Here is a 19,947-nt window from a genome sequence, read left to right as displayed (position 1 = left end):
GCTTTGCAGAGTCGATGGCATGCAAACCTTCTGGGGAATTTCGCTGTACAAATCACCACTGCATCCCTCTTCGCTGGAGATGTGATGGGCACAGTGACTGTGGAGACCATTCAGACGAGGAAAACTGTAGTGAGTGTTCAGGGTCCTTCATCCTTACGTGCCACTGGAGTGGTGATGTCTGCTTTTTGTCTGTAATTCAACTGTCTATGCCGTTCATCCTCAAAGGGTAGGAGGATGGCTACCTGATCTCTTGTTTTCTGACTGGTACATTACTACTTTTTCAATTCCTTCTCAGCTGGTTGTAATCAAGCTCTGGGAGAAGAACATTTACCCAAGTATATCTTTTGTCTCTTATTTATTTATTTACACTCAAGTTTATTTTTTTTTCAAAAAGAACTTGAGGTGACTTACAATATATCATTGCCTTATGATATATATCGATTTCAGATTAACTAACATGAAATACATTCTGACTTTAGTCCCCTTTTGGAAGTAAGAAGGCAGTTGAGAGAATCAGAATGCTGATTACACCTGCAATTATCAATTGACTAAAAACTTCTTACACAAAAGGGCGATCCAATTGGCATTTTATTGTTCATAAGAAAGTTCATGTTGAATCCTATAGGAGGTTATCTGGAGTTTCAGGAAATGAAAAATTATCTTAAGATTAAATCACCTTTGGACAAACTTTTTGACAAAGTCCATTCTTTACAGACTTACAATTGAGGTGTAAAGTCTATTTTTGGAGGCTGGACAGTCTGGGACTTGGGACACAGGAGGGCGTTAGGCACAGAGGACACTTGGCCCGGTCCACAAGCTTGTCCCCTATGTATGATTCCTGGTGCCCTCTAATGGCCATGTGGCTTTCTTTTTTAGCCCCCCGGGAATGCACAGAGAGCGAGTTTCGGTGTGATGATCAGAGCTGCATTCCTTCTCGATGGATCTGTGACCAAAACAATGACTGTGGGGACAACTCAGATGAGCGGGACTGCGGTAACTGTCACAGCTCTTTAAGGGGCTTTCCAGAGAGTCTTGTACTAGGATCAGCGTATTGGTCGGAAGTAGGGACTTCACATGTGTGTTTGGAAGGTTTTTTAGACTTAAATGATTTCTGTGTAACTTATGTAATATATAAACCTTAACATTACAGTACCTTCTGCTTTACATATATTTTTTCTATGCTTTATGATTACCTTATAGCAGTCTAGATCAATAATAATAGGGGAAAATCGCAAGAGAGTTTTCAAAATCTCATTTTAACTTAAACCTCTGCTAGGAACAGAGTTTAATCTGCATGGACCTTATAAACAAATAAAAACATTGGTCTTCCTACTATTCTCCAGAAAGTGGCCCTAAAACATATATACAGCTGTAGCTCCCTGGTGTAGAGGTCAGATGTTAGAATAGGAATCATAAACCCCAAGTAGTTTTATAGCTCTTACTGATTAAGGGTTGAGTCTGAGAAAAATCAGCATGCAAAACAGTAAAAGTTGGGGAGTTCAGGTTTTTGAGGAAAAGTTTAAGAGCTAGAGATATTTAATAGAAGAGAGATCGCTACTTCCATCTCCATATTTTGAACGGGGAAGGTGTACCTTTGAGAGTTTATTTACTCGCTAACCACAAGGCGTGGGTTTGTTGTGAGCCAGTCACCGGGTATGGATAGGAATGTGATGGAAGACTTACTACCCTCCACAGAACTAACAGTTGTCTGAGAATGCCAAGGCATCCTGGAAATGACAGTCTTTTCTCTTCAGAGATGATGACCTGCCATCCTGGATATTTTCAGTGTGATAGTGGGCACTGCATTCCTGACCAAATGAAATGCGATGGGTTTGCCGATTGTCACGATGCCTCTGATGAAGCCACTTGCCGTAAGTTTCTAGTCACCCGTGGCACCGTTTGTCTGAAATGTATGGATATGGCAGTTTAGACCCAACCTTTCCCATCAGCCACCACTTCTTATATTAAAAGACCATAGATATTTTCTATTCAGCATTCATTGATAATTATCAGTTTACCTGGGGCCTGAGTCACCATGTCCATATATTTCACAGTAGACATTCAAGTGCATTTCATTAATAATATTTCAAATAGAGAATATATTAAGTGTCTGTGCTAACGAAAGTATTTATATGTTATCAGCTACTCTACAAATCGTTAATTGGATAAAAACTTGGCAGGTAAAAGAATATTCAAGCAATGAATAAAAGGGTATTCAAACATAATGAAGTCCCAGCATTAAACATTTTCTGAATTGAATAATGGCATATAAAATTGTTTAAAAGTATAAAGCCAATATGATCATTTGCGTTTTAGTCTTTTTGAATCACTGAATAAATATTAACTGTTGATGATTATCCATGGTGGATTTTGTTGATAATGCGGTTGCCGCATCTTAAAACCTGGTTTCCAAGAGACTGTATAAATGGATGATAGGAAAAGCCAGTGCTGACACCGCTGAAGGGTTGCACTTGCCTATGAAGAAAAAATCAGTGCTGTCCACAGAATGACTCATGTCATTGAATACTGGGCTTGGTCATCTATCCTTAAGAAACATTCCATCAGAATTTCAGACAGTTTAAAGCCACAGAACATCTGGTTGAATCAGGAAGGGCAGGCTATAATGGAATTCTTTCCATTAGGAGAACTCTTTCTGTAAAGGCGAAATAGCTGGATAGCTTTCCAAAAAGTATCTTTTTCTAATAATTTGACTATGTCTCCTCCCCACCGACAGCCACTCGCTTTCCCAATGGGGCATACTGCCCAGCTACTATGTTCGAATGTAAAAATCATGTTTGTATCCAGTCATCTTGGAAGTGTGATGGTGATAACGACTGTGGCGATGGCTCCGATGAAGAACTTCATCTGTGCTGTGAGTGAGAGAGACTGGGGGTGGTGTTGTCAATGTTTCTTATGTGGAGCATGTGATCCAGGAGGGCGGTTGTACAATTTTTGAGTACTGGACACATGATCTGCATTAGTGTGGTTTCACTTGGCCTTCCTGCTTAGTTCTCTACTTGGAACATGAGAAAGTTGGGCAAGCATCCATAGTGTTAAACATTTTGTGGCCTTCAAAGGCAATTTGCATAAATAGAGGCAGATCTGTTGTGGTTGAAGTCTGAGTTAGGGCGGGGGTGTACATCTCTCCTGCTGCATCCTACTTTCAGTGCCCCTCAGAGTACTTCTGCTAAACCCCCAGAGCTTCAGAGGACACCTTTAGGAAATTTTAAAACTAGTTAGTCCTTAGTCACTTCACTTTACATCACAATTCAAGCCCATCTAATTCTTTTCTGTTGTATGATGCATATTTATTTATTTATTTATTTAAACCTCTTTATTGGGGTATAATTGCTTTACAATGGTGTGTTAGTTTCTGCTGTATAACAAAGTGAATCAGTTATACATATACATATATCCCCATATCTCTTCCCTCTTGCATCTATTTATTTTTTAAACCAGTGAGTCTCAATTTGGGTACCCATCAGAATCACCTGGGGAGAGGTATTTCAAAAACACACGCTCTGGTCCCACCCTAGGCTTAGACCTATTGAACCAGAATGTCCAAGGACATGTCAGGCCTGGGCAAAATGTATATTGAGAAAGCTCCTTAGCTTTTAATTTAGTCTCCTGGTTGAGAACTACTGATTTTAACAAAGTGAATGAAAATAGAGTTTGTTTTGGTCATTTTGCTCCATGCTTTGAGTCATTGGAGAGACTCAAGGGCAGTAGTTCTGAGTGTCATCTCTGTACTAGGAGAGTCAGTATTACCTGGGAACGTGTTAGAAATACAGATTCATGGGCCCACCCCAGATCTACCCGATCCGAATCTCTGGCAGTGGGACCCAGCTCTCTCTGCATTAATAAGCCCTCCAGGTGATCCTGATGCAAGCTAAAGGTTAAGAATTTCATGTAAGTAAAAGCCCCCAACACAGGAGAAGACAGTCCCAGAAACATTCCTTCTGGAACTCTTGGTTAACTCCTAGTCTGACTTAGCTGCAATTTGCTTCTGAGGTTCTCATCACCTCTTCCATTCAGTTTCCTAGATTCATCTGCATTAGTGTGCTTTCACTTGGCCTTCCTGCTTAGTTTTCTACTTGGGACATGAGAAAGTTGGGCAAACATCCATAGTTTTAAACATTTTGTGGCCTTTGAAAACAATTCATTTTTAGCCCAGGGATTTGACTCTAGAAAATGATATATCAGAGTATTCCTTCCCCCCAAAGAACTTTGAATTAGCGTACATTATATTTTCCCAGTGGCATCCCAACACTTTCCTTGCCACATCTTAGTTTTGTATAAGGAACTAACCATGTTTTGTTTTGTTTTCACTCGATGAATCTTGAAAAACATCTTAAGCATGTGTAACTTTCAAAGAAGAAGTCCTCAGGAAGTTGCTTCCCTCTAAAAGATACAGTGCCCATAGTTAGTAAAATTAAACTTTGCGGAGGCAGAGACATATAGCCACATGAAAAAGTGACCAACACTGTTTTATAATGTTGCATTTGCCTTTCACAGCAAATAATTCTTGCAAAGTTCTATTAACGATACTTCCAAGAACCAGCTCTCAGAGCTGAATTTTTTCCCCCCAACCTCATTACAAGTCTCTCCTCTTGCTCCCTGTTTGTGGTACCAAGGCAGAAGGAAAATCAAACAGCCCAAGTCCTCTATGGGAAAGAGGAACATGTGTGTTGAGTTCACTGAATTCCTGGTACATGCATAGAGGACTGTTTCCCCTGTAGCAACTAAGGGACCTGGGTTCTACCTGTAGGTTCCTCACAGGGACACAAGCATTAGCCAGAGGTCTAATTCTGGATAATAAAGTGAATCAGGGTTTCCTTATGAAATATCAACTTTAAGTGCAGTAGGTGAGGGAATTCAGGTAGGAAAGTCCATCATGGTGTAAAACTTTAATGAAAAGACTTTGTGTTCTAGAGGCTCAATGATAACTCCAGTCAGAGGGACAAACAGTGGCCTCTTGGCTCAGGTATGGTCCTGCTGGCCTCTCCAGCCTCCTGGCCACCATTGTCCCTCTCACTCCATGCTTCAGCCCAGAGACTTTTTATTCAGGTCCAGAAGCCTGCCTTCCTGACTCAGAATTTTTCCATGTGAAGCCTCTTCTGACCCCTCCTCCCCCAGATCTATATCATATCTCCACAGTAGATGCTTTCACAGCATGTTTCCTTTGTGGCTCTTACCACAGTTGTAGTTGAATGGTTAATTTGTAAAGTCTGCTCTCCTGCTAGAATAAACATCCCATGAGGATAAGGATTGTGTCTTTCTTTTTCCCAATTGAATCTGATGCCCGGCACAGCGCCACGGTGTCAACTAGACACTCAAGAGCTATTTGTCGATTGGTTAATCGAACAAGCCAATGACGGGATGAATCAAGCAAGCCTGGCGCTGGCACAGGAGTGTTTTTAGACACTGACCCTTATGTTTTGCTCTTAATCTGTACTTTTGCTTTTCCATCTTGTGTTTTAGTGAGCGTTCCCTGTGATTCACCACACCGTTTCCGGTGTGACAACAATCGCTGCATTTATCGTCACGAGCTGTGCAACCATGAGGATGACTGTGGAGATGGAAGTGATGAGAAAAAGGAGAACTGTAAGCCAAAGTCAAAAGGGAGAAGGGAAAAAGAAGGGCCCCCAATTGCTTGCAGTTTGCAAAATGTACCTCAGGGATTTCAGTTTATTCTGTAGAGGCTTGAGCTGCACCCATGAGTGCAGATCTCCGTGGACATTATTGTTTGCAAGACCCTATAAACACGCATCACTCAGATGCAACCCTTTCCCGCTTCTTCCTATTTCATTTGAACCAGATGTTGGCAAGTTCCTTAAGAAAGTGAGAACAAATACTAAATAGTGGTTGAGTCACACTTCACAAACTAATGGTTTCTCTCTTTTCAAAGATGAGGTTTGGTCACTCTTCAGCCTAGAGTTTCTAATTGCCAATCTAGGCACGGGAAATTCTCAATGCCCCACTGAAAAGATCATGTTAAGTAAGGCAGCTCTGGTGTTCACAGAGCTTATCTAATACCCTTCTTTAAAATGAAAATGTATTTCCCAGAAGAGAAAGATGATAGATTATTTTAAGAGATAAGTTTCAAACTGGCTGCATTTAATATTTTAGATATTGAAAAATCTGTGCTTTTCCATTTTGAGACTGTTTAAAATCTATCCATTGAAGGAGAGAGTTGATTAATTTTCTGGGCAATTTAATTTATCTAGAAAAAGTCAGTGAGGAAAATTATTCCTCCTGAGTCGAATTACTTTTTTTCCTAAAAGGATATTATCTGGGAAAATTTAGATAAATGCTTAACTTTTCTATTTTCTATTCCTTATATTGATGTGGTCTTAAAATGCTTACTGTCAGCTGCCATCCCAGATGGCCATCCTGGCGACTGGGTGTCAAGGGCACTTTGATACTCTTGCCATGTTCAAGTTTGTACCCTCCCTCTCCCTCACCTTTTTGGGGCAGAGATGAACCTGTGGTTATAAGATTGTTAATATGTTTGTTTGAAGCATAGCACAAAAGAATGAAAACCCAGAAATACAACCTTTTTAAAAAATTGGGGCAGGTTTACCCCTTTCCCTCTTCTCTTTCCATTTCCCCTGTCAATCATGCCATTTTTCAATGGAGCCAGACATTTGTAGCATGTGGTCAAATCCCAGAGTGGGAAAAAAAGGGGTAGTAAGCTAAAATTCTTCTCAGGGAGCAGGATGTTAGAGGAATCACTGCTAGCCATCACAGTAGGCGAACTGCAACATTTCAATAGCTTAAAACAGCAGAGGACTAAAGTTTGATGAAGGTCAGGCAGCTCCCTCCATCCTGTAATTATGCCATCTGGAACACATAGTCTTCAAGGTTGCTGAGGCAGGAGAAGAGAGAAATGGAAGAGACAGTTTCCTAACTTTCTGGGCCTGGAAGTGACAGGTGTCATGTGTGCTCACGGTCCATTGGTTGGCCCTAGTCACGTGGTCCCAATCTAACTGCACGGGGGACTGGGAAATGTAGGGAAGTGCATGGCTATTTAGTGAACACCATTTGTTTCTACCACAATTTACCCTGGTGTCACTAAAATTCCCCTTGCACTTTTCTTTCCATGCATAGAACACTCTTAACACCTCCCCCAGGGACATAACCCAGAGTCCCTCTCAGTAAATGAAATCCAGGAGCTCCAGGTGACAGGCAGTAGTCGTGCCATCAATTCCAGATGTGTTTCCTCTTGGTCTGGAGACCCATAAACTAAGAGACTAGTTTTATTTGTGTCTCCTGCCCCCAGTAGATAGTGGTAGAACAGGGGGAGCATAATGGAAATAAACATCCTCATTGGGAAAGAAAGAATGAGAGACTCATTGCCATCCCTGTTCTGTAGCAATTCTGAAATGCCACTGGGCTACGGTGGCACATGTTGGCCCAGGACAGTCCTGATTTACGTCTGTTGCCCTAGTGGAATTGTTAATAGAGCTCCTTTCCCTCTCACAAGCATATCGACTTGGAGAGTAAAGTGTATGTTTACCCTGTGCAGACATTGTGAAGGCCCTTATATAGTGGGGAGTGGAGGAGATTCATTGATGAGGTCAAGACTCTGCTCTCAGAGGATCACCTACGCCCATTTTTCCTCATTGTCTCTGCCTCCGCCCTTTGGCAGTGGTTGCTTGTCTATATCCCTCTTCAAATGAAGAGGGAACAGGGGAGTATGCCCTCCTTAGGGGCGGTACAGCTTTCCCAGCCACCCCCTGCTTGTAGAAGTTTGGGGGCCCAAGAGTTTTGTCACCTCAGTCACAGTGTTTTGGTTTATTTGGTCATATGTTTCGGAAACCGAGCAGGCTTTTGATCTTCTTGCTTCCGGTTAGTTCTAAGCGTCAATAACCTTACTCAGTGTTTTTGTTTGTTTGTTTGGTTTGGTTTTGGGTTTTTTTTTTGAGACACAGTTTTTGAATTTGTTGCATTTCTTTGCTTTGTTTCCCTCATGCACCTTTGTGTCAACTTTGTCAGTTATATTCAGGCCAGAAAAGTAGATGGGCTTTAATTCAACTAAGAGATTTGACTGGTCCTTTTTAAACTTCAGAGTCTTGTGTCATCGAAATGCAGTAGGTTCTCTGCAAACTGCAAATTTCTGAACTTTATTTTCTTTGATTTCTGCTTGTAAATCAACCAGTTCTTCCCCGAGCTTATCTCTTTCTTGCCAAACTCAGGTAATGGCAACCCGTGCACATTATTAACATTACATTTTCTAACCTCTTTGCCCAGATTGACAAGTTCAGTAAACATGTGGTCTGCCTTCCAGTTTTTCCAAGGTGACAACTTTACAAATACTTTGCCACTGCGTAACACAGGTCTCCATCTTTCCCTCCTTTGGGATCACTATCCTCGTTGCCTGCCTCCTGACTGACGCCAATGCCGAATATTTTAGGTTTTTGTTATGGAAGTGCCCTACTTCTATATCAGTTAGGGTAATTAATACTAGCGACCACAACCAACAAATCTCAAACTCTCAGTGGTGTGACGTAGCAAAGGCTTATTTCTCACTCACGTAAAGGCCAGCACAGGTTGCACGCCCTTCTCCATCTTGACGCGAGGCCACCTGATACACATGGTCCCTGGGTTGCTGAGCAGGGAGGCACATAGGCTTTAATAGCTTCAACTCAGGAGTGACACGTGTCACCTCCAACTCATAGTCCATTGGCCTGAACAAGACACATGGTCCCAACCTAACTGCAAGGGAAACGAGGAATTGTAGGGAAGCACACGAGCTTATTTGTGGAAATACTGCCTCTGCCACAGAAGGAAGCGTCATGTTTCACAGAAGAAAAGGTTTTGACTTTACCTTATTCTTAAATTTTAGGTGCAGAACCGACTCCTAGACCTTGTACAGAAGATGAATTTAAGTGTAGCAATGGACGTTGCATTTCACAGCACCTTGTATGTGATGATGTCAATGACTGTGGTGACCATTTTGATGAGACAGGATGCAGTAAGTAAATACTTATTTTTATACTTCACTGTAGTAACTCAGGTGAACCTACTGAAAGCATGCAATAACATAAAGTAGACGATAACCACGTTTCTCTTTAATTTACACATTGTGTTCTGAACTGCAGTCAAGCCCATAGCTACCTGTTATTGAACACTTATTCTATACCAGACATCGTGCCAAACAGAACATGGATTATCTCATTTCATCCCTGTAACAGTCCTGTGAGTTAGGTATTGTCTGTCTCTCTGTCTCTCTCTTTTAAACAAGTGAGGAAACCAGCTTACAGGTTAAATAAATTGGCTATGTCTTCCTGTCATTAAGAAACTGAGTCAGGATTTGAACTCTGATCTGTTTAACTGCAGGGCATATCCTCTTCCCAGTTCATTAGGTGCCTCTCAGCACCTTAAAGCTATTAATTTTGTTTCTTAGTTTGTACATTTTCTCATCTTAAGCCAAATGCAGTATCTTTGGCACATAGGGGAAGAGTGGTTGGTAAGACTGGAAATGTCACAGGGGACCTTGGAAGGACCACTTATTTTTAAGAGAGGATTTTGTGTAGGCAAAGGATGATGTATGCAATCAAGGGATGATTCTAGCTTAATACTGTGATGGAAATCTTGGAAGGGCATGCTAATAATTCGCACTTTGGTAGTCCTTTATAGCGTTTATGAAATGCTTTCACATACATTCTCTAATTTGTCACTCAAGATAGCTCCAGGGGATTACTGCTATTATGTCTAACTATATAATAAAGCTCAGAGAGCTTAAGTAACTTGCTTGAGGTCACACAGAGTGGCAGAGGCAGAATTTGAACAGTCCTGGGACTCCAGGCTGGAAGACTCCAGGCTTCTAGTTCCTCTGCAACTAGCTGTGCCACTTTGAGTACATACTGACTTCGTCAGGCCTCGATTTCTTCTTAGGAAAAAGGAGGGAGTTCTTCAAACCCTACAAGTCTGGACTTAGTCACTTTCGTTAGCTCCACATGCTTTCAATTTTGTGGGCTTTAATCGTCTTTTTCTGAGACGCCCCAAAGGTTTCCTGGCAAATTTTCTCCTCTGTGGGTTACAAAGGAAGATGAAGAATCAGCCATATTGAGTTGATTTGCCATTTGTTTCACACACTTTCTCAGTGGGGCCTGGAGTTTTGGACATAGTAATGTGACTTGATTAAATATTTAAAAAGCATAAACATGATGGAATTTGTAAAACCCAAAGGTAAATTTGGGTTCTGCTGCCTAGAGACTGATATGTGAATGGTTCCAGGACTTTGGAATATTTCCAAGTTAGGCTTAGGTCAAACATTGGTTTCTCTTTTAGTTACCTGTGCCAGTTAAAAGCCTGAAAATTAACCGCAGTACTTTTAATTCAAATGACATTTAATTAAAAGCAGGGTTTATTTAAAGGAAATAGGTATCACAGGCATTAATATGGTATGGAAGCAGCATTTCTTTGCAGATATTAAGCGGATCTGTGATATGGAATTCAGTCTTACTGCAGTGGGCTAATTTGACTAAGACAGAGAATTCTTATTTAAAACACCAGTTCTTGGATGCTGCTAATCCACTTGCTTTCCTTTTCTTTTCCTTTCTCCTCCTCTTCCTCCTCCTTTTCTTTTAAACAGGATCACTGAAGTGTTTTGGACATATGTTTTCTTTTTTAAAAATATTTTAAAATCATGAAAGGAAAGACATTAGCATTTTTCTTATACCATTGAGGGATAAAGAAAAGAAGTTAACCTCAGGTTGCAAATATTATTTATGTGATTACAAAGATAGATTGACCTGCTATTTCTCTGTCTGGTAGTTCTTATTCCTTCTTCATAAAATGGAAAATAGAGTGTCTACTTCCCAAATAGAGTATCATATATCTGGGTTGGGGGAGATCTCTTGTATTATGAATTAAAATGGTGATTGTTTTCAAATGGAAGAAGTTACAGGAAGGTCTTTACATTTGAGGATGAATCTCTTAATGTTATAGGGTTCTGCTCTTGTTAAGGACTCTTGCTTCACAAGAGTATAACTCATTCAAGGGAACACTTGGTCCAGAAATTTTTACCTCCTGGGATCCCTAATCACATTGTAGATTTTAGAGATGGGGAGGAAATCACAGAGCCTCATGATGTACTTGAGACTCAGAGAGGTTATGTGACTGGCTCAAGGCTATTCATGTTGATAAAAATAAGGTCACATTTATTGAGCAATGTAGTGGAGACATTACTTACCAACCTTACAGAAATTTAAAAGGTAATAGAGAAATACTATGAGAAACTTCATGCCAACGCATTAGACAACTTAGGTGAAAAGGATAAATTCTTAGACAAAAAATGCTAAAACTGCCTCAGGAAGAAATAGAAAATCTGAACAGACTTATTTAGCAATGTGTCATTGTTAAGAGCTCAGACTAGACCTTTATTATAAGAGTCTCACGTATAAAGCTTTTAAGTATGAAATCCAAGGGCAGCATTCCATTGAATGTCATTGTGCTTTATTTTGTGTTTTTGAAACTGAATGTTTTTAGTTTATTCAAACCACATATACTCACAGTCAGTCATTGTACCTTAAGGCAGCGGTCCCCAACCTTTTGGCACCAGGGACCAGTTTCGTGGAAGACGATTTTTCCACGGATGGGAGCTGGGGGTGGGGTGATGGTTCAGGAGGTAATGTGAGCGATGGGGAGCGATGGGGAGCGACAGAGGAAGCTTCCCTCGCTCACCCGCTGCTCACCTCCTGCTGTGCGGCTTGGTTCCTAACAGGCTGCGGATCCGTAGTGGTCTGCGGCCTGAGCGTGGGGGACCCCTGCCTTAAGGGACCCTGAGAAGTGGCTAAGTTCACTTCATTGCCTACTATAGAAGACAAATAGATATAAATCTATTTTTATTTAAAAGAATTGAGTCAGGAGATACCTGTATCAGTGTCTTTTATTTATACGTGTGTGTATATAGATACATGTATACACACATTTGAGATGTATCTATTTATATATAAACATGATTATATAATATTAAGATAGCAGAGCAGGTGGTTACAGTTGTAAAGAGTCTCTGCCTGTGATTCTGTCCAGAACCGGATGCTCTGAGGGTGAGCCTGGCAGTGCTGAGTATAATCGGAAAAATTGCCTCAAGGATCTAACATTACATGTATTTGTACAAATGGTATTCAAGCCATTACCAGATAGCCCTATACAGAGGTCTCTGACGCTCTGCAAAGCTTATGGAAAGAGGTCATCTCAAGATGTTCTATAATTGGCTATCTGTAGGTGTTCTTCTGATATACCACTTGACTGTTCATTTGTGGCTGACGTGCTTTGTACTGTTCATTTGTAATGCTGGGATTTTGTTTTTCAGATACAGGAAAAGAAAGGTCATGTGCTGAAAATCTATGTGAACACAACTGTACCCAATTAAGTGAAGGAGGATTCATCTGCTCCTGTAGACCTGGGTTCGAAGCCAATAGTTTCGACAGAAACTCCTGTGAAGGTAGAGTATATTTCCTCCAATTCCTATTAGGGAGAACCTTGTACTTTTTAGATACTCCATTCATTCCCTTTTACTAAACATGGTTTAATTCCCTTCATGGGGCTAAGCTCATGGTCCTAGCTCATGAGCTAGGACCATGACTCAAGGATGCCAGTTGCTTTTTCCCCATGCTATGTTACTGGTGCCTTGCAGAGCATTGGGCCATAGCTCATCTTCAGTAATGTCTGTGAAATTGAGATGATTAATGAAGACCTGAGTGATGATGGCTACTTACTGTACCAGTGTCTGAGATCAAATTTTCTTTTTTTCTTTTTAACATCTTTATTGGAGTATAATTGCTTTACAATGTTGTGTTAGTTTCTGCTGTATAACAAAGTGAGTCAGCTATACAACACAAGCCTTACTTTCTTCAAACAACACATATTTATTACATACCTCCTTACGTCAGATGGAAATGAGTTCCCAGGTGTGGAGTCCTAAGGGAGCTTATCAAGAATGGTAAATATCATGTATGATTTTAGGTGTATTTGATCATTTGAATTTACTGTTCCTATCTCATTATGTGCCATACTCAGATGATTAGAATAGTTCTTTTAAGGGCTGAAGCTTAAGAACTCAACTGGAAAAACCAATCAATGACTTCCCTCTCTGAAGCCAATTAGCAGGAGGGAAGCGGTACCAAACATCGACAGCACAACAGCTGCTTCCCCTTTGCTTCTTTAAATCTGGTCTTTGGGACTTTGGGTTCAATAATAGTCCCTACCTCAGAGAGTCTTGTTGGAAGATTAAATGAAGAAAAAACATGAAAAGCATGTGAAACAGTGTCTGAAACTTGGTCAGTGTTCCACAAACATTGGCATCATTGCTTATGTTCATCTGCACTCTTCTCATCCTTATTGCTTGTGAATATGGATTTAAACAGAAGCAGGGTCTCTAAGGAATGGATGGGAGCAGATGTTGCCCACTTGGTTTTATTTTGCCTACAGACATCAACGAATGTGAGCAATTTGGGGTTTGTCCCCAGAACTGCCTTAACACCAAAGGAAGTTACGAGTGTTCCTGCGCTGAAGGGTTCAGGTCCGTGAGTGACAGCCACGGAGGACGGTGTGCAGCTGACGGTAGGATGGTTGACCTGGGGATTAACTGATGTACTCAGCAATGCTGATGAGTACAATACACCAGGAAATAAACTTTAGAGTCTTATTTTGTAAATTCACCAGCTACTTCTCTTCCAACACCCATCCAACCCTCTTCTCCTCTCTCCTCCCCTGCCAAATTAAAACACTAACTATAACCCCCTAACAAATACATAGGAGTTCAAACAAGAGTCAGGGGTTACGTATTATTCTGGATTTAGCCTCTGGTCCACCTGGATACAAACTTCAAAAAGTGGACAAAATGTCACTCTCTAGAGAATTCAAACAACAAATGCTTCCCTGTAGGATGGTGGTCACCAAAAGCTCCCAGTCCTCTGAGGTCAAGGTTTGAGGCCCAGTAATCCAAAGCGGGTCACAAAAAACATTGCATTCAATGGGTCACAGTCAGTTGGGGCAAATCAGGAACATTCTGTTGAGAAATGTTTCTTTATTGTTCATGGACTACTGATCACAGACAGAAAGCATCTGGCTTATTTACGACTTCAATCATTAGCTCTACATTTTAGGTTAATGCCAATATTTGAGAATCAGGCCTGAGTGAAAGCAGCAATAAATACTAGATAGAAATGACAATAAAAGTCAGAAGTATCATAGTCCAGATTTCCAGAGGTCTGATCTAAATCAGCATATCTCAGTTAAGGGGTCTTTATGATCTTATAGATTTGAATTTAAAGTTTGTAAATGAGTTTAAGGACTTGATAAGAAAATAGCATTTTTATTTTGCAGATGAAGGGTAAAATGGCTGTTCAATTTCTTCATACAAATTGGGCTTTTAAAACATACATTTGACTAGCATACTTAAATATTTTACCCTCCAAGCATTTTTGACACTGAAGGAAAACTAGGGTAAAGGCATTTGAACAGTTGGTGTGGTAATTAAGCGGCAAATTAGAAAATGTTTAACTCTTAACTAACGAGATGACTGAAATAAATTAGAATATTTATATAAAACATTATGTCAAGATAAAGGAAATATATAAAATGAACTTTCAAAAGTTACTTAAGTTAGATTTGATTGACATTATGCAAGTAAATTAAATTTTAAAAATTCTAGGCAATGCATCTTGGAATGAGTCACCATTTACATAGCTGCTTTAAGTAAAAAAAAAATTTTTTTAAACCAAGAACAAGCTGTTTTTTGTCATTAGCTAGAAGCTAAATTGGGTCACAGAGCTGATTGCCTGCTAAAAGAATCATTAAAATCTGTCAGTAAAGAATGGGAAATGAGGACTTCCGGGTAAACTTTTAGTATGACTCTACATATTGTATTTCTTCTGTGAGACTGAATGTCTACAAGATACTGAAATCTTGTCTGTTTTACTGTCAGTGAAAAACAAATCAGTGAAAAAGAAGTAGCTATCCAGGGGTCTCAGTCTTGGCTTAGCTTTAAACTGTTGCCCAAAGATAAAGAACTGATAATATCTCTAACAGAAATGTTAGCTTTCTACCTGAAATGGAGACAAGGATGTCGACAGTCACAGATTTTGCAACCCAGTTGATGGTCCGCTCTATTCACTAACAGAGATCAATTTTTAGAAAAATTCGTTTTTGTTTTGTTTTGTTTTGTTTTTTAAGGGCAGGGAGGATATCTGCTGTTTTATATCCTACTGTTATAAACACAAGTTCAGGTAGCATTCAAACAGATTAATCAGCCCTTCATTTGTTTACAGGTAACCCTCCTTTGCTGCTACTGCCCGAAAACGTGCGAATTCGAAAATACAATCTCTCATCTGAGAAGTTCTCAGAGTACCTTGAAGACCAGGAACGCATTCAGGCTATGGATTACGATTGGGATCCAGAGGGCACAGGCCTCAGTGAGTATGAACTGTGCCCTCGGTCATTGATAGCAGTTGAATACATTGAATTATAAAGCGTTGAACTTTGGGGAATTTATTTCTAATGAGTGAATGTTGTTGCCTGAGTGGAAGGGGATGCTCCTCCCGCCCAGCGTGCTCCAGACAATTTAGCTGTGGCCGTGCGTCCCAGCCAGTGTTTCCCACCTTCTCGCTGAACCTTCTCCCATTTCTGGGGACTGTCCTTTCAGGATCACCTCATGTGCCTTGGTTTACTATCTCCTTGTCTTTGCCCTTGCCGAGACCGTTCTTCCCCATCGTTGTACGCTTGGAAAATTTCTACTCAAAGACCCAGTTCAAAGTCACCTCCCCTCTGATGTCTTTGATAATCCCTCCTGGCACAGTTCTGTGAGCCTGTAGCATTTTATACACGCTTCTACTAAAGCACATGTTATGTTGAGTTATAGCTAATTGTCCACGTATTTCTCTCCCTACGTCTTAACTGTGTGCTCTTTGGAGACAGAGATTGAATCGAATTCATCTCTACATGCCTGGCATCTGACCCAGCATCTAGTACAATGTGTGTGGTGGGTGCTCAATGAAGGAAAAATGAGTGATGTTTACTGTGGAGTCTCTCATGGCTCTGTATGGCATGTGGGAGACGGTAGTGGGGCAGGAAAACTTGTGCTCTATGCCTGTCTCCCTCATCTACTAGCTTTATGACCTTAAATAATTGTAACAATTCTCTGGATCTCCATTTCTTATCTGTAAAATAAAAGAAATAATCTTGTTTGGCCTGCCTCCCTCTGAGAGTTGTTTTGAAAACCAAGTGAGATGACAGATATGAAAATGCTTTGCAAACAAACTATGTAAGATTTATTGCTGTTGTGTTTTCACATTTCATTATACAATACAGTGAACTTTTCAAGAATGGTTCAGGGACTTCCCTGGCGGTCCAGTGGTTAAGACTTCACTTTCCAGTGGAGGGGGTGTGGGTTTGATCCCTGGTCAGGGAGCTAAGATCCCACATGCCTCGCGGCCAAAAAACCAAAACGTAAAACAGAAGCAGTATCATAATAAATTCAGTAAAGACTTTAAAAATGGCCCACATCAAAAAAAGTCTTAAAAAATAAAAAAAAGAATGGTTCATACCTAGGAAAGTATGTGCTTTGAAAGTCAGTCTTCCTATACTTTTTTTTTTTTTAACATCTTTATTGGAGTATAATTGCTTTACAATGTTGTGTTAGTTTCTGCTGTATAGCAAAGTGAATCAGCTATATGTATACATATATCCCCATATCCCCTCCCTCTTGCGTCTCCTTGCTATGCTTTTTAAAATGTCTGCTGTCCAATATCCTTTAGTCTATACATAAAATAAGACTTCTCATCTACACAGCTCCTTTATTGCTAGTATGGACTCAAACTCTTAACGATTTGCCCCTGGTTTATCTATATGTTCTGTTTTGGAAACTAGAATGTGATCCTAATGGGGGTAAATAGGCTGAAATATATTTTAATGCGTTACCTTCAAATAGAGAGGACTAAGTATTAATAAGTTATCAATTGAAGCATTTATAGCTAATAGCTCAAGTATGATAGATTTTGAGGTTTGATCATACTGGTTGAATTGAATTATTAGTATTATAGGAACACCAAAGAGGTAGAAGTGTCAATGAATGAACAGTACTTCACCTGATTAGACCCAGTTCCTCCCTTACCTGGTGTTCCTAACAGGAAACTGACCTGTGTGTCTTGCCTCCGCAGGTGTTGTATATTACAGTGTGCTAGGGCACGGCTCTAATTTTGGTGCTATCAAACGTGCCTACATCCCCAACTTTGAATCTGGCAACAATAATCCCGTGAAGGAAGTTAACCTGGATCTGAAATACATAGTGCAGCCAGATGGATTAGCAGTGGACTGGGTTGGAAGGTAAGTTTAGCTTCATTCTCCTCTTGCCTATTCTATTTTCCTGGCCAGAGCTCCCCTCTGCTCACCATGGCGCATGAGTTAAACTGGCCCCAATTATGGGCACACTCAGCCTCAGGGGCAGCTGGGTGATGCCTGGGCTTCCTGTAGCCTCAGCAACTACCTCTGCTTCCCCATTGTGTCATATAAACATCATCACTTCCTATATTCTATGTGTGCCATGAAAATTTTGGGAAAGCCCCAAGGTCAAGATTTTATATTTTATCTAGGAGAGCATTCTTGCCAACAGAGTTCTGGATTCCAAAATGAACTTTCAGTATGGCAGCGCTGTTCATTTTGTGAAGAAATGGGACAGCCTTACATTCTACCAGCAAAGCAGTTGAGATGAAACATGTTCCTTTATGGTATTATTTTGAGGAGGAACAATCCACATGCTGTGTTTTTGGGAGGCTATGTTGTCTGAACAGATTGGAAATTTGACTTCCCTGTTTAATCTTTGGGTTTGAGTTAATAGAGCTGTTAGCTTCCATCTGCTCTTCTACACCTTCTAGAACTTCAGGGACCAGAGCCAGACATTTTGGACGATACCTAAATAAGAACCTTGAGTAGGTTTGTCATCAGATACATGCCTGAGAGGCAAACTGATGTGGAAGAATTAATAAGCTCCTTCTTCAAGGAAGAGCCTTGGGTTGGAATGACGTTTGTGGGAAAGTGATTACATTACAGTCAGAATTCAACCATTTGTAGAACCTCTTATGTCCTTGAAATGAACTAATAAAGGAAAATGTTTGCTGCACTCTGGGAGAACAGAGAATCCTTTGTAGTATTAATTAATTTTCACGTTTTCACTCACTTGTCTGGTGCTCTTGGAAGACTTGAGCATCTCTACAGAAGTTAAGTAGGTCCCACTGTGCCTGCAGCATAACAGGAGACTCATTTCAGCAACTTCTGTCAGGAAACAAGACCTCAGAGAGTCATGAACTGGAAACTCTAGACTTTAGCACTTCCTTCTTCAAACCAACCAGGCAATGGCATATCTGTCTTCTTTTTTTTTTTAATTAATTAATTAATTGATTGATTGATTAATTAATTAATTAACTTATGGCTGTGTTGGCTCTTTGTTGCTGCGAGCGGGCTTTCTCTAGTTGCAGCGAGCAGGGGCCACTCTTCGTTGGCAGTGCAGGGGCTTCTCATTGCAGTCACTTCTCATGTTGTGGAACTGGGGCTCTAGGCACGCAGGCTTCAGTAGTTGTGGCTCACGGGCTTCAGTAGTTGTGGCTCGCGTACTCTAGAGCACAGGCTCAGTAGTTGTGGCACACGGGCTTAGTTGCTCCGTGGCATGTGGGATCTTCCCAGACCAGGGCTCGAACCTGTGTCCCCTGCCTTGGCAGGTGGATTCTTAACCACTGCGCCACCAGAGAAGTCCCAAGATCTGTCTTCTTGTTTGAAGTTTTACCTCTTTCTCAACCTTAATGAATGAGTAAATTTAAGCAACTGCTGGAACTCTTTCTGCTTGTAAGAGACTGAGACCTGAAGCCTTAGGGATGGAATAAGGGCAGGATGGCTTTGCTGAGATTGTTATTTTGAATGGCTATTTCCACTCATCCTTGGAGCTGATGCCAGATTCCTAGTGATTCCAGTGGGCTCTTGGCTGAGGAGGAAGCCAACTCACAGGCAGTCAGAATGAAAGGCCAACAGTGCCTCACAACTCCTATCTAGAAGCAATTGCCTCATAATAATGCCGGATGTGAGGTTCATCATCATTACCAATCCTGGCTGATACAGCTGCTTTGGGTGAATATCCCCTTCATCCGACACCCCATCACTTGTAACTTTCTACAGATGTCCCCTTGGCTGAAGAGATTGGGGCATTCCTGAGAGAGGGAGGCTGTGCTCTCATCACTGGTGTCTGAGTAGCTGTCTTGTTGGCCAGAACTTCCAAAATAAATGCTCTCATCTTCACACCTCTTCCCCAGAAGTCCAGTCTAGACTTTTCAACTGTTTAACTTTGTCTCTCTAAATTCAGGCATATTTACTGGTCAGATGCCAGGAGTCAACGGATCGAGGTGGCTGAACTTGATGGAAGGTACAGAAAGTGGCTGATTTCCGCTCAACTGGATCAACCAGCTGCAATAGTTGTGAATCCCAAACTAGGGTAAGTACTTGAAGGAGTCCTTAATGTTCTAGATATTTTCCACTGGATTCTCAAAAAAATTATATCTTCAATTATTTTTTCCTAATTGTACTGAAATTGTCCTTGGACTTTTTTGAGTGGCACCTATGACTATTTTCAAGAATTATAATATGCCCTAAAGATCACTTAGGACAAAACAGGCTTCAGAAGATGGACACTGTGTCAGGGGAAGGCCTCTGGCCACACTTTTTCCACAGCCCAGTTTGTCTAAAACCCACACATTTCTCAACAGAATTTAAGGACTGAGCAACACCTGATGATTGGTTTAGACTAGACATTGCAAAGAGGTGGCTGATGGGCTAAATATGGCCCATACACTTATTGGACTTGAACTTCACAGAGCTTTAAGTTTTTTGCTTTTTTTTTTTGTAAACTTAGTAGATAACATTTAAATTAAAAATAAATATTTGTATTTTTGGCTT

At 40.7% G+C, this 19,947-nt stretch overlaps 1 protein-coding gene across 1 annotated transcript in view; it reads left to right on the top strand.

Moving 5' to 3' along the window:
* The window catches only part of LRP2 (LDL receptor related protein 2), a 199,395-nt gene that overhangs the window by 162,638 nt on the left and 16,810 nt on the right, over nucleotides 1–19,947 (top strand). The window contains exons 58-68 of the mRNA XM_007183233.2: nucleotides 10–129; nucleotides 877–993; nucleotides 1,755–1,871; nucleotides 2,735–2,872; nucleotides 5,482–5,604; nucleotides 8,849–8,977; nucleotides 12,323–12,454; nucleotides 13,441–13,572; nucleotides 15,282–15,425; nucleotides 17,169–17,334; nucleotides 19,358–19,486. Of these exons, the coding sequence (XP_007183295.1) occupies nucleotides 10–129; nucleotides 877–993; nucleotides 1,755–1,871; nucleotides 2,735–2,872; nucleotides 5,482–5,604; nucleotides 8,849–8,977; nucleotides 12,323–12,454; nucleotides 13,441–13,572; nucleotides 15,282–15,425; nucleotides 17,169–17,334; nucleotides 19,358–19,486 (1,447 nt within the window). The remainder of the gene's footprint in view (nucleotides 1–9; nucleotides 130–876; nucleotides 994–1,754; nucleotides 1,872–2,734; nucleotides 2,873–5,481; nucleotides 5,605–8,848; nucleotides 8,978–12,322; nucleotides 12,455–13,440; nucleotides 13,573–15,281; nucleotides 15,426–17,168; nucleotides 17,335–19,357; nucleotides 19,487–19,947) is intronic.

Source organism: Balaenoptera acutorostrata, chromosome 8 (genome assembly GCF_949987535.1).
Source record: "Balaenoptera acutorostrata chromosome 8, mBalAcu1.1, whole genome shotgun sequence".
Classification (NCBI taxonomy): Eukaryota; Metazoa; Chordata; class Mammalia; order Artiodactyla; family Balaenopteridae; genus Balaenoptera; species Balaenoptera acutorostrata.
The sequence above is the reverse complement of the archived record's forward strand: the minus strand, read 5'-3'. Positions and strand labels throughout refer to the sequence as shown.